The 15,101-nt window shown below is 38.3% G+C and overlaps 1 protein-coding gene across 1 annotated transcript in view; it reads right to left on the bottom strand.

Annotated features, from left to right (window-relative positions):
- nlgn2a (neuroligin 2a) overlaps positions 1-15,101 on the bottom strand; it is a 270,452-nt gene that overhangs the window by 95,463 nt on the left and 159,888 nt on the right. The window contains exon 6 of the mRNA XM_079867668.1: positions 6,389-6,538. Within this exon, the coding sequence (XP_079723794.1) occupies positions 6,389-6,538 (150 nt within the window). The remainder of the gene's footprint in view (positions 1-6,388; positions 6,539-15,101) is intronic.

Raw genomic sequence — 15,101 nt, 5'->3', positions numbered from 1 at the left:
AAATATTAAAAAATGTATTAGTAAATGTAAAATTAACATTAACCAAGTTTAATAAATTCTAGTTCACAATACCTAATGTTTGTCCTAATGTTAACAAATTGAAACTTTTTGGAAAGTGTTAACAATTACTTTTTTATTGACTCATTGTAATTTAAAAGTGCTGCCTATGTGCCAATGTGAATACAGCTATTTAAGATATATCAGAACAGAGTGGAAATGTATTCATTCAAAGTTTGTGATGGGCCAAAACACAATAATTGCATGGATTATTCATATTTACAGAATAAGCACACGCCCAAACATGTCCATATAAGGGCTTTCCGCACATGCTTTCCTTTCGTCACTCCCAGCAAGCGCGTCTCTCTAAAGACGTGTTCACGCCTGAGAACGCACAGTAAGATCCTCGAGCAAGAGTGCTTCAAACTCAATAAACACCTTTTATACAGACGTCTGATTAGCCAGCTGTACATATGCGTATCTCCGTCTTTATGCAGAAGAACCTCGCAGCTCGAGCTATAACACACCTTTTCTTACTCTTTTACTGTGTATATACAGTAAATGTATGTGTGTATAAAATAATGAAATACATTTAGGATGAAATATGTATAAACTTACATCTTCACACATTTATAAGACCACCCAGAGTATGTGATTTTTGCTCACGTGTGGTTTCAGTTGTTCCTAAATTTGTCGAAAGTTATTGATGAATCATAGTTTGTTTGTGAAAATATTCGTACACAGATTTCACACACAAATCCGTGTGTACACGTGGTAAGTGAATGAGACCCAGGGCCCTATTTTAACGATCTGAAACGCAAGTGTCAAGCGCAAAGCGCAATTAACTTTGTGGGCGGGTCTTGGGCGCTGTTGCTATTTTCCCGGCGGGATAAATGACTCTTGCGCCCGGCGCAAATCTAAAATGGGTTGGTCCGAAGTAGCTTCATTATTCATAGGTGTGGTTTGGGCGTAACGTGAAATAAACCAATCAGAGCGACATCTCACATTCCCTTTAAGAGCAGGCGCGCTTGTTCTATAGCGGATTCCTATTATAACGGCGGATTTGCCAGGCGCGCACCAGGAGCGGTTCACAGCCGAGGAGACCGACGTTCTCGTCAGGGCCGTTGAGGATGGAGAAACACACCCAAATTAACTTTGGTTAAACAGGCGTATGATAATTTGGGTAAATGTGTAAGCTATATGTATGCTTTTATAATAAACTGTTTATCTATCTATCTATCTATCTATCTATCTATCTATCTATCTATCTATCTATCTATCTATCTATCTATCTATCTATCTATCTATCTATCTATCGTAATAATGTACGCTATGATTTGCAAAAATGAAAACTGCTGCGTCTGTGTGTAGATGAGAGAATCAAAGTGTATGCGCGTTGTGCACACGCTACATTGATTATGGCCAAGCATGCGCCCTTAAAATAGCATATGAATAACATGCGCAACGCGCCACTGACTTTAAACTATTTTTTTTTGGTCAGTGGCGGAATTGTTTTCTAAACCTGTAAAATAGCATCAGGGAACATTTGCGCCGGAACACGCCTCCTCTTTGTGCTGAACCGCCCCGGGGAGCGCAAGTTCATTCCCTAGTTTAGCGGCGTGCTTCTGTGGAGGGAAAAGCGCGCTGTGCGTCGGGTGCAAAATAGGAATGATACATGCGTCGGTGTACAAAGTCAATTGCGCTGGGTGCAAGACAGGGCCCCCAATGTCTGTAACATAAGATCTTTGGCATCTATAAAGTACACAAAAAAAAACAAAAGATTTGCAAATTTCAATTCCACCAAACTTCATCAAACTGAATTGAATAATTTTGACATATTATTCATATTCCAAATTGAGAATTTTAAATGAGCTAGTATTTTAAATGAGTAAAATATTTTTTTTTTTTTAAATAGAGCTTAATAAAAACATATTTGATAAATTATATACATATTTATTTACATATTTATAAATCTTAATGGAACAAGAGAATGGATCATTTAGCTTATGTGATTCGTATTCATAAATTCAAATCCATTCAGATTTATACAAAATGTTTTATTGAGCTCTACTTTTTTTTTTTTTAAACTCATTTAAAATTCTTAATCTATAATATGAATAATATGCAAGAATTATTCAATTTAATGGAATTTTACTATACAATTGAAATCCGTAAATCTTAGTGTATTAAAAATATCTTCCAATGGCTTATAAAATCTTCAAATGACCCACACAACCTTCAAATGACCTGTGCAACCATGCAACCTTTAAAGGTATGAATTATGCATCTTCCTAAAGTCTAGAAATGAAATTGAATTCTTTCAGTTGGATGTGGTGTGACTGTAAATTGAATCCATAACTCTAATGAGCAAAGCATCTGTGTCTGAACGAGTGACAGCCTGTGAGCAGGCCAATGGTTTTATCTAAATTATAGTTTGAGTCACGTCACTCATTCTCATTTCAGATGATAGAGGATCTGCAGTTCCTTCGCCTCAGTGCTCATATTGCCGGCTCATGATAGAAGCTGACAGTGGAGAGGAAGGGCCAGTGCATGATGAGATGTGCTGATGTTAATTGTGTCCTGTCACTGCTGCTGTAAATCCTGCAGCACACACACACACACACATTTCTCCTGTGTGGAGACTAGCATGCATCAGGTGTCCTTGTGGTATGGCACGACTCAAACATAAGGACTTCAATTAAAGCTTGCCTTGCCAGTAGCAACACTATAGGCTACTGAGAAAGCTATGGGGCAATATCTTTATGTACGTTTCGTTCAAACGTTTCGGATCAAACATTTTTTTATGTTTTTGAAACAAGTCTTGTACAATGTAATTTATTTCTTTGATCAAAGCTGTATTTTCAGCATCATTACTCCAGTCTTCAGTGTCAAATGATCCTTCAGAAATCATTCTAATATGCTGATTTATTCTGATTATTATCAATGTTCAATATTAATATTTCTGTGGAAACTCTCAGGATTTTTAATGAATAGAAAGTAAAAAGAACAGCATTTATTTGTAACATTATAAATGTCTTTACTGTCAATTTAATGCATCCTTCCTATATAAAAATCTAACTGACCTCAACATTTTGAACATTACCTCAGATGATATAATTTATTACTATGATCAGAGCGGTACTGATCTGGCACAGGGATCTTAATAAGGGTGACAGTATTAAACTTTAATGCATAATTTTAGGCTAAATACAACTAGAAAGCACTCTAAATTCTGTAACCGAGTTGAAAAATGTGATGACCAACAAGGTTTACCTGAAAATTGTGCTAAAATTAAGATCAGCTTCAAATGAATCTGTGATGGATTTTAGTGAATCTGTTTGTCCAGACAAAAAATTATCATACAATGAGAATCACCAAATTTACACAAACTGTTTCACAAAAAGTGAACCACTTGATTTACATGAACCAAATTGAGTGATTTGCTAAACTGAAGAGAAATTCAGATTTCTCAACACTATGTAAACTGGATTAAGCTACTGGTTTGAAAACAGCTTATAGCTACTATATCAAGTAAAAAAAGTTCCACAAAGTTGAGTTGGTGCCGCTATTGGTTTTTTGAATATGATCTGTGTGATATAGCAGTTTGCGAATGTCTTTTAAAAGAAAGAATCGATTCTGCACTGACGAAACGAGTCGTCAGCAATTCCAGTCTCACTTCCTGTTATACAACTACGTAACAATGTAACTCATTTGCATAATGCCAGTCTATGGTGTTCATTGGCTGTCTGTGAACAACGTCTACTTTGACCCTCAAACACTGTAGTTGTAGCTGAGACTGGAAGAGTTCAGTTCGTGTTGTTCATGTCGAGAAGACGCTGTTTTCAGCGCTGAGAATCCACTTTGATGCACTTCAAAAGAACGAGGACTCGCACTGGAATCGATACGGAAAAATCTGACGCCATCGTGTTTTTTGATCTTGGATGCATGTAAACCTATTGTAGAAGACTCCAAAACAAAATCAAGAGCCTTTCACATATATAGCATAACAGGTGATCTTTGAATTAACAGGTCACCACTGAGGCCACTGCGTCTTCACTGCTCATCACACCAGAAAGACATTTTTCATCAATAATTTAGAAACACATACTCTCTCTCTCTCTCTGCCTCAATTTAAATTCCTTGCGCTTTGCATTATATCTAGAGGGGGAAAGTCTTGAGTCTATGAGAAGACAAACAGACAGTGAGAGAAAGACATTCACAAACAAATATAAGCACTCTCTTTTGCATGGCAGAAAGAACTGAGCCGAGAGGCTGACATCTCTAAGCTTCGCTATCTGCACTAAGCTTCGAACCCAAGTACATAAGGCACTAATACGCCAGAGAAAGCCACTCCCAGGGCCTTCGAAGAATCTGAGTCAGCCTGCGTCCCTTCAGCGGGATCTGTGTGTATATTACAAGCATTACCAATACAAACTGGCACCAACTATTTTGCAGTTTAGTAGTAATGCTTCGAAAATCGCAAGTGCCTTTCTTTTTTATTCCCTTTTCGTTTGTTTTCATTTTTACATTAAGCACAAATCTAAAGGCCGCTTTATCCCCGCTCTGGGCAGTGTTAAAGTAAGAAATGGAAAAATGTATTTCTAACTGCCATGGCCCAATAAAACTGTCAGAGCCAACGCTAATCTGCATGAATATATCACTCTTCAATATTTCACTCTTGTAAAATAATAAAAGAAGGAAAGAGAGAGGAAATGAGAAAGGATTTAGCGCTTATAACTCAAAAACGCTCTTGTAAGACCTCAGATTACCCCTGACTACTTCCCTAACTATTCGCATTCAGCTTTGCGGTCAAAACTAATGAAGAAACTCTGACTAATGACAATAGCAGGCAGGTTCCCCGAAGAGCTATTCTGATCCAGGATTCACGTTAAGTGACTCATATATTAAGAGCAATTAAGCAGAAATGGACCTTTAGCCTGTAGTTGGTGCACAATGGGATTCGGTGATGCTCTTTTCTATAGAAAATCAATGATGCAATTCACCCAGATTTAACCATTTACTCAGAGTTAACTATCTTGACCAGGCTGATAAAAGTGACCTCACATTAATGTTGTAGTTGAAAACATTGCCTTGCAGTTACAAGCCATAATATACCGGGTTCAAGTCAATATATTTCCCCATCTCATTCCCTCTTCTCCACATAATTTCTAGTCATTGCCCATACTATCTCCAGTGGTAAAGTTTCCCTCAATTGAATCAGTGAATTGGTTCATTTAGAGTCAAATGCTATGCTTGTTGTACATGAATTGATTCACACATCATGAACCATTTGATTCACATAAACAGTCCCAATGAACTGATTCACTAAACTGAATCCCAAAGATGTGTGCACACATGATTTAAAAAGTACATGAAAACACAAATAAGAGTAGATACAGCCTGATCGTAGATAATCACAAAGGATGTGTTCACACTTGGCATGTTTGGTTGGATTAAAACGAACCCTGGTGCGATTGCTCTGTTAGTGCGGTTCATTTGAATAACTGTGAGCGTTTCCAACCGAACCCTGGTGCCACCAAACAATCAGACCGAGACTCTGAAAAGATGAGACTCTGAGAACTCGTGAAGAGCTTATAAAATGTGTAAAGGAGTCAAAACAGCGACAAGAATCCCTTCTTCTGCTGTGAGGAGACGCGGTTCTGATGCCTGTACCGAACTGTGATGGGCAACATCATGACTAGACATGCTTGAGCATTCTGTTCTTTTTAGGGTCACATCTTGTGACATCACATCCTGTTTTTGGTTCGTTTACATGTCTTTGGTCCGTGTTGCGTTCATATTTCAGTCGAACCGCACCAGTATTCGTTTGAAAGCGGACCGAGACTCATCTTTTCAGCTTCTCGGTCCGCTTGTTTGGTGGCACTAGGGCTCTGATAGCAACGTTCACACTTATTCAAATGAACCGCACTAACAGAACAATTGCACCAGAGTTTGTTTTAATCTAACCAAAGATGACAAGTGTGAACACATCCTTTGTGATGATCTACGATCAGGCTGTATCTACTCTTATTTATTTATGTTTTCATGTACTTTTTAAATCATGTGTGCACACATCTTTGGGATTCAGTTTAGTGAATCAGTTCATTGGGACTGTTTATGTGAATCAAGTGGTTTGATTAAATGTATAAATGTAAAATAATCTATTAAATGTATTATTTTACAACCAAGATAACCGAACTACAAGTGTGAACACACCCTAAAAGTTTTTTTTTTTTCCTTTTTTTTTTTCCGTTTTTTTGGTCCGGACCAAAACAACCAAGAGAAATGAACTACAAAAGTGAACAAACCCTAAATGATCCTCCATAAATGTCCTCGTGTGAGTCCAGACCTGCATGAAGCGTTAATGGGGAAGAAATTGAAGTGCACTTACCCAGAACTCCCAGCCTATAGTTCATGGTGACAACAATGACATTGCCATATGCCGCAAGCACGCTGGCATCAAACATGTTTCCGGTTCCTTCCATATAAGAGCCACCGTGAATGAACAGCATGACAGGTTTCTTCCTGCGGTCACGGATGTCTGAAAAAAAGTCACATCGGGGAGAAAGACAGGGTTGTGTAAGCGAAAACTACAGAAAGATTTGAGTCACTTTGTGAAGCTACATGACTTTTATCTGAGTATGATGGTTGGATCCTTAGTTTGAAAGTAAATAGCTGGTCGTTAGGTCACTTTTGACACTAATAAGCTCTTACTCTTTAAGATATAACAACACATACACACTCACACACACCGAGACAGATGCAGAGGTAGCTGCAATGGAGCGTCGCTATAGTAACTGCCTCAATTTGATTTCCCAATCTACCCAACAGAGGCCATTCCATCAAAGTGACTCGCTCCCATTGACTGTTGCCATGGAGATCTATTACACAGACACACATACGTTCACTTTTCGCACCCCTTGACACCTTCAATCACCACCTGAATCTCAGTCGATTTCATTAAAGCAGATAAACTGATAAAGTCAGGTGCTCCGAGATGCAGCAAGAGTGAACACACACACACACACGAATCTAAAGCGTTTCTAGAGTAGAGCATCAAACAGACGGTCCGTCACAAAGGATTTCTGACTTATTCGCCCATAAAACACACACAGACATGTGCTGTCATACATGACTGGACAGACACACAGTTGCTGTCACATGCACACACTTTTGACATATGTGATTCCAGGTTTCTCTTGATACACACATTTATTTCAATCATGGTCAAACCAGAACACTTTTCCAAAATAAAATTAAATGAATGATAAGTTCTGTGAAACTGCATCTGTGAAAAACATTTATCAGACACATTCTGATAAATAAAACTCTACATTGATAAAACTAAAGAAAGATAGTTAGAAAATCTAACACAATATAGAGAAAGATAGATTGAATTATAAAATGATTGAATGATAGATAGAGAGATAGAAGAGAGATAATAGGTTTCTATTATAGAAACAAAGGCTGTTTCTCTTTTAGTATGAGAAAAACACTTAGGCCATACTGTGTGAACTGCCTCCTTTCTCCTAAAGTCACTACCAGGAAATGTAATCTTCGATCACATGGGCAAATCATGCATGATATCCCACGAACACGAAAGTGCCTTTAAAGTTTTTGCACCTTTATCCTGGTATAAACTGCAGAATCAGCTCAAATTTGACTATTTCCCGACAATGACACAGTTTAAAATTAGGATAAATTAGGACTATTTGAGTACTAAATGCACTTGTGCTGTTACTGAGCGCTGCTGGTGATGATGTTGAGATGATGTTAAAGTCGACATGAAATCAAAATTGACCCTATTTACTTTGTTAGCGCATATTACTAGTCTTGTGGTGAACAATTAATCCGTGCAAGTTAATACACAGACATTTTTTTATTTTGCCGTGGTAATCTTTAATCAAAATCTGAAAAGTTACTTCCGGTCTGGAATGACGTTCCTTCTCTGATGACGTCAGTTTGACGGCTTGGGTTGAAAACGCTAAACCACTCCTCTCAAACCGTTAGTCTGCTATGAGCAGAGATGGAGAGGAGGAGCGCTAGAGTAAAACCCTGCCCTCTGTTCAATATTCTGTTTCACTGGGAAATACGTCATAACACTGGAGAAAAGTCGTTTGCAACTTCCGGTTCACGGGGACTTTAAATTGTCAACTGTCTTTTTCTGTCAAATGTCTGTATATATATATATATATATATTTTTTTTTTTTTTTAAATATGGAACTACTATTCTGCTGTCTTGGCAAGGACTCCCTTGAAAAAGAGATTTTGAATCTCAATGGGATTATTTCCTGGTAAAATAAAGGTACATAAAATAAATAATAAAAAAGATAGATAGATAGATAGATAGATAGATAGATAGATAGATAGATAGATAGATAGATAGATAGATAACCAATGGATGGGTGGATAGCATGATAATAGAAAATAGAAATAGAACAGCAGACAGATATATGATAGATAGATAAATAGATAATACTAAACATAGATAGAAAGAACAATATACATATAGATAGAATGAAAGAACGATAAATAGAACAGCAGACAGACAGACAGATGGATAGATAATAGATAATAAATAGATATTTCCATACATCAAATTTAAGTCTCCATACTTTAGAACTGCACCGATCACAAAAACAAGACGACACATTATGAATTTGCTGCTCATATTTTCACTAGTAAGTTTTTATTAACTCTCCAATTACATTTTCTTATTTACCTCTGTTTATTGATTGACAAGTGTTAATTTTGCTCTGCAGGAGACGTCTCTCAAACTCTCTATCTCTACTATAGACCTGTGTGCATTTCTAACCTGCTTTTGATCTTTTTCCTCACTGTCTCACTCTAACACTTTTAATATATTCATTTCAAGTCTAAATATGTTCTGTCTTAAAACCACCAAAACATCCTGTTCTTTTATTTGGCCCCCTGGTGTCCTCGCGTCCTCAGATAAAAACACCACAAACACACCGTAAAATGGGCGAACAAAGCGAGGGCGGGTAGGTCTGTGTGCACACTGAAAAACGGAGGGAGAGAAAGAAAGACACGGAGATTAGAAGGGAGGAAACGGGGGCCGATATTGAGGGAAAATAGGAGAGAGCGTGAAAGGGAATAATCCAAAAAAATAAAAAAAACAAACAAAGAAGCACACACACTCAGATAGAGAGGCCCACAGGAGCTTCTGCTCACCTCTGATCCTCTCATGCAGAGTGGAGACAATGGTGTGATTAGAAACAAACTTGTGTTTACTGCTCAGCGCGTTCACATGTGTGTGGGTGGTGAACCCACAAACACACACACATTGTGCCATTACGTCCCTCTGATGGTGGGAAGCCTCTATCTCTTGTGTGAACTTAATTAGCTCTGAATCCATTAGACACAGCCACATAGACAATTCCTTCCTCCATTCTCCTGTCACCCGCATCCAATTAAACTGCTGCTAAAACACAATGGCGTATTCCTCACTTGAGACAGTCCAGCCCGAAAGGCTGGCTACCAAACGCCAGCAGAGCTAGTGCTTGGACATCTTGTGTTTACTAGAGCAAATTCAAAAAAAGTTTAGCTTTTTAGAACAAGTGAAATGTGTTGTTTTTTGTGGTTTTGTACAGAATTTTTTATTTACAGACACTATAGACAGATAGAAAGAAAGAAAGAAAGATGATTGATAGATAAACAGAACGATAGATAGAACAATAGATAGATAGAACGATAGATAGATGGATGGATGAGATAGATAGTGTAACGACTGTGTGCGAATCAAACACAAATTAAGCTTCCAGGTGTTTTGTTCAAATGTAACTCCACACAGAACTCAACATTTCAGACTCAAAATCACCCATCCCGGCGCCAGCAAGGCTACAATGAGAACTTTTTATGGCCAAACTAAAGGAAGAACTTGTCAATGTGAGGTGGTTTTTAAAAGAATGATTGGTTCAGAGATGGCACAACTCAGTGCTCAGTCAAGATAACAGCAGATGTTGCTGGACCCCACAACATTCCTGACCCCTCCCCCGTTAGGACCTCTGAATGACCAAACCAGAGTTCTCTTCTCTCCAAGCCACAGAAAACTGAGATTTACCCCATAACGATACATAAAATCATTCCAGAACAGTTTTCGATGGACTTATAATCAAACATCATGCAACTACATAATCCTATGTTGTTTCTACCACTTATAAGCATTTTTAATAAGCTTAGATCCCATGTAAGTCATTTAATGGTTATAACTGTTAGATGTTTGAATGAAAGTGTGTTGTGTTTCATATCAGTATGATCGTATGCTCGTGATTCAAAAGATGGCTTGATTGAAATCTGTGTAAAATGTTTTGTATTCTTATAATAGTAATGATGTCTAAACTGGGGCCTCTGCTAGTAAGGAGATCCCAGATAAGCAATGATTTATGGTAAGAAGTGAAGAGAACGCCACCTCCTAAATAAAGCCAGTGTCTAATTGGTCAAATCTCTTCAGGAGGTTGGACGAACTTTTGAGTTTAAAATCTTAGACCCGAAACAAAGTTCTCTCTCTCTGTTCTCGCTCTCAAGAAAAAGTAACCATGTAGACACGCAGAGACAAAGAACCCAAATTAAGATCAGAAGAACAGGTTCAACAGCTTCATTCAAGCCATCATCTACTCTCGTCTCAATTTCCTTTCTTTTCTTAGTTTCCTTTCTTTTCCGTTGTGAGTCTCGGTTCTAAGTTAAGTTTTGCGGCAAGATTTCGGTCCACGTTTCTTCTGCAAAGCCAGCTTCAACAATACAAAGACTTTCATTCATCCGCCAGCACACCACGTGACTGGCCGCCCCAGACATCAGGCACGAGGAGACCATCCAACGAACGAACTCGGGAAACCCCTTTGACGCTGACCAAAGGAATTCCCAAAAGGAACGCAAACGAGCAAGTAACCTCCAGACTCTTAAGCTGAACTGGTGTATTGATATAAATGTAATAACCTGTCTAAGAAACAATAGAAGGGTTAGTTAATGATTGATGGTTCGTTCCAGGTCATGTCTTATAAGTGCATATAGAAACTTGGGATTTCATCATCTCACTCTTAAAACTCATTCTTTCCTCACTCTCTTTCTTGCTGCAACTCATATGAATGTGTGTGTGTGTGCGTGTGTTTGTGTTAGATATTAGTTTTATGTGTTAGAATAATCAATAAAGTCTTGTTTGTAATTTTAAAGAGAAGTGTTACTTGTGTTATGTGCTTACGAATTTAATGTCTTAAACTGCTGATCTAAGTTACCTTGCTAACTATAGTGTTTCACTATAGTTTGAAAATTTATATCCGCTGCAGAGCGGATAGTTACGGCCGGTTCAAATGAACCGCGAAAGAGTCATTTGCTCGGTCGTAATAAGTGATTCTTTCGAATTCCCAATAAATTGATTAATAATTCCGTTGAGCTAAAGTGACCTGTCTGAATAATAGAATCACTAATCATACAAATATCTTACAATAGATAGATAGATAGATAGATAGATAGATAGATAGATAGATGACAGATAGATAGATGACAGATAGATAGATAGGATGGATGGATAAATAGAATGACACAGACAGACTGAATACAGTAGATAGATAGATAGATAGATAGATAGATAGATAGATAGATGACAGATAGATAGATAGATAGATAGATAGATAGATAGATAGATAGATAGATAGATAGATAGATAAAGATAGATAGGATGGATGGATAAATAGAATGACACAGACATACAGATAGATAGTTAGATAGATAGATAGATAGATAGATAGATAGATAGATAGATAGATAGATACATACATAGATAGATGATAGATAGATAGATGGATAGATAGATGGATAGATAGATAGATAAAGATAGATAGGATGGATGGATAAATAGAATGACACAGACAGACAGTTAGATAGATAGATAGATAGATAGATAGATAGTTAATTTAACGTAATGTTAAATCAAACTCACTAGCTTTCACAGCTGATTTTCTTCAGTCTGTGAATCACATCATTACACTGTATGAAAGATGGAAATAATGAAGAAGAGAAAGAGAGAGAGAGAGAGAGAGAGAGAGAGAGAGAGAGAGAGAGAGAGAGAGAGAGAGAGAGAGAGAGAGAGAGAGAGAGAGAGAGAGAGAGAGAGAGAGAGAGAAAGGGAGACAGACAGAGATTAGGAGGGAGCTTTTGGTGTGGGTTTGAAAGAGCAGAAAACAGGGCATTCAAGAGACTGACAATCAAGACGGAGTCAGAGTCTCTTACACACGGATCAATATCATAAAGAGCACTCAGAGAAAAATATTGCTCCAATGTACATGGAGTCTGTAGTATATATATATATATATATACACATGAATACTTCATTTTGTCTGTAAATGCACATATACAGGCAAAACACCTTCATTATTATATATCAAACATTCATATGTAAAAGACCTTCAGAAGGTTCTATCATTTCTTCACCCTCATGCCGTCTACACAACTACACTAGACACCGACTTACTGTATGCATGTCAAGCTGCTCATTTAAGCACTGTGTGTGTGTGTGTATGTGTGCGAGGGAGAGTTCAAGACAGAAGAATCCCGAATCACATTCCTGATACTAAAGAGGGAGGGAGGGGATCAAATATAGAGAAGAAGAGAGAGAAGGGTGGAATAAAGACCTCCTTATCCCCTCATCCCGACGCCCTCATCATACATCCACAGAAACAAGAGAACTATTCATCGTATTTTTGATCTCCTACATTTAGATTTATGGACTCCATCACTTCTTTTCACTTTTGTTTTCACTCATTCCTCTTTCCTTTCCATTATTTATCAGTATTCACATCATCCTCCCCCGTCTTATCACTATAAATATCTAAATATAATTTACTTAAAAAATGAGATTTCTGTCATTATTTACTCACTTTTATGCTGTTATATTTTTGTGTGGAACATGCAAGGAGAATTTTCACACTCCTCTTTTACAGTTCTTGGTCAAGCTTCATGTCTGGCAGGAAACAACTGAAGTGACTGTTTTTGAGCCGTGTGCTCGCTGGAGACCCGAGGGTGGCGGGGTTGGCAGAACAGCCCCCTGAACAGCTCGCCTTTTTCGCCTTTTTTCACCTTTGTTGCCATTGGCTTTTGGCTTGCTTAGTTGGGGACATTAAATTTAACATTAAATTTAATATTCAACAATAATATTGATCTGCCTGCGTATGAGAACTGAACTGAGCTGGAAGATGACATTATGGTTTTCTCCAGAGTGGCTGTATATATATAATATATATATATATATATATATATAAATGAACTAAATTAATAAGTTTTTTACAACAAAAATGAAACATCACTGAACTTACTTTAAGCTGGACTGTGACGCTATTTTTTCCTGGAAAAAAAACTTTGTTGCATTATTTTCCCATTATTTATAGTTATCTCTGTAAAGCTGCTTTGAAACAATCTGTATTGTAAAAAGTGCTATATAAATAAATGTAACTTGACTTGACTGAGGGCACCGAGGTGGAGTGGGTACCGAATACTGAGTTGAACACCGCTCCACCCCGGTCAGGGCTCCCTTCTTTGGACGAAGCCTTTTTCGCAGGGTCCTCAGATCCATCTTCTGCTTTAAAGGTTTCAAAGGCTGAGAATGCCGTCCCGGTCCCCAATCTTTCTGAGGGGGAGCACGGGAAATGACACTCTATTCCTGTACAAGGAGTTTGCTAATGGCTGGGGCTGCTCCCACCAGCAGCCCCCATTTACACCTTACCCACCAGCGCCATAGTAGTTCTAACCGGCCTGGAGGGTAATGCCGAGCCTTAAGGGGAGCCTTAAGCCGTGACAGGACTGATAGCTCGCAAGCGTCTGTCCTGCCTTTGGCATCGGCCCATACCCAAGCTCTTTCAGCCCCCTTTATTAAAATATATATTTTGAGAACTGAAAAACCGAGCTGAAAGGGTTTGATCCGCGATCTCTAATTTTATTAGTGGAGATCGGGAAAGACCCTGACATGGAAAGGCCCTGACATGGAAGCTATAAACTCCAAAAACTCAATGTACACAGGGGATTGAGATGGCAAATCTTAAATTTCCCCCAACTCGATGCTCAGAACATCCATCTCCTTGGAGGTGGACAGCCGCAGCACCGTATTATACCATTTAATATCTCAAAATTAAATGTAGCCAACTTATTTAATTACTCAAAATTAAATTCAGTAAAAGATCAACCAGACAAGTCAACACGGTCTGGATGAAAGGCTGAACTTTTACATTAATCTAACTACTGAAAGTCAGATAAGCATTCATCATTTAATTCCTCAAAATGAAATGCTTCCAACTAGTTTAATTCCTCAAAATTAAACACAGTAAAAGATCAACCAGACAAGTCAACATGTCTGGATGAAAGGCTGAACTATATTAAAATAGTTTCAAAATACAATAAAAGAATCATAAATGCATAGCTTGCAATACAATATGTACTCTTAATCTATGCATTGCCTCAGCCACTTTTCAGATTCTTATTGCATAACCCCTCCGCGAGATCCATTTGTGAACAACGGGGCTGGTACTGCAAGGAACGCAAGCCTGACTCCAAACTCCCTCCTCAACGAATGACAGGCGGGAACGGAGCGAGTAAAGCATATGCTCATAGTCAGCGCCCTCGAGTGCTGACAGATCATGCTCCGTTCCAAACAAACAACACATAAATCGTGTGTACGATCTAAAGTTTTGTTTGCTCGCCATAATATCTATGCCTGTGACTGATTATTTATTTAATTTTTTTGACAGACAACAATAAATAAGACAGACAGTATGAACACAGAGCGCTTGCTGAGGCACAGAAGCTGACGCCGGTCAGACCGGATGTGCTTTTATCCTTTCCTGGTCGTGATGTCATCCGCCCGTGACGCTCACTCTCGCCATTAGACTAGTTGACACAAGTGCTTCAGACGCAATCACGCAGGGGCGTTCCCAAAGCGTCATCGACGCAGCGCGAGTTCCCTCGAAAGGGAAGTTCACCCCTTACGCATGCAACCACGTCCGTCAAAACCTAAGCTGGCTGATATAACACACTCAAGGCCATCAATCATTCAATACTTGCTGGTTAAGAAATAAATGATTATTACCTTATGATCCATCTGT

The sequence above is a fragment of the Squalius cephalus genome (genome assembly GCF_949319135.1).
Source record: "Squalius cephalus genome assembly, chromosome: 3".
Taxonomy (NCBI): Eukaryota; Metazoa; Chordata; class Actinopteri; order Cypriniformes; family Leuciscidae; genus Squalius; species Squalius cephalus.
This window is presented reverse-complemented; position numbering and strand designations above follow the sequence as displayed.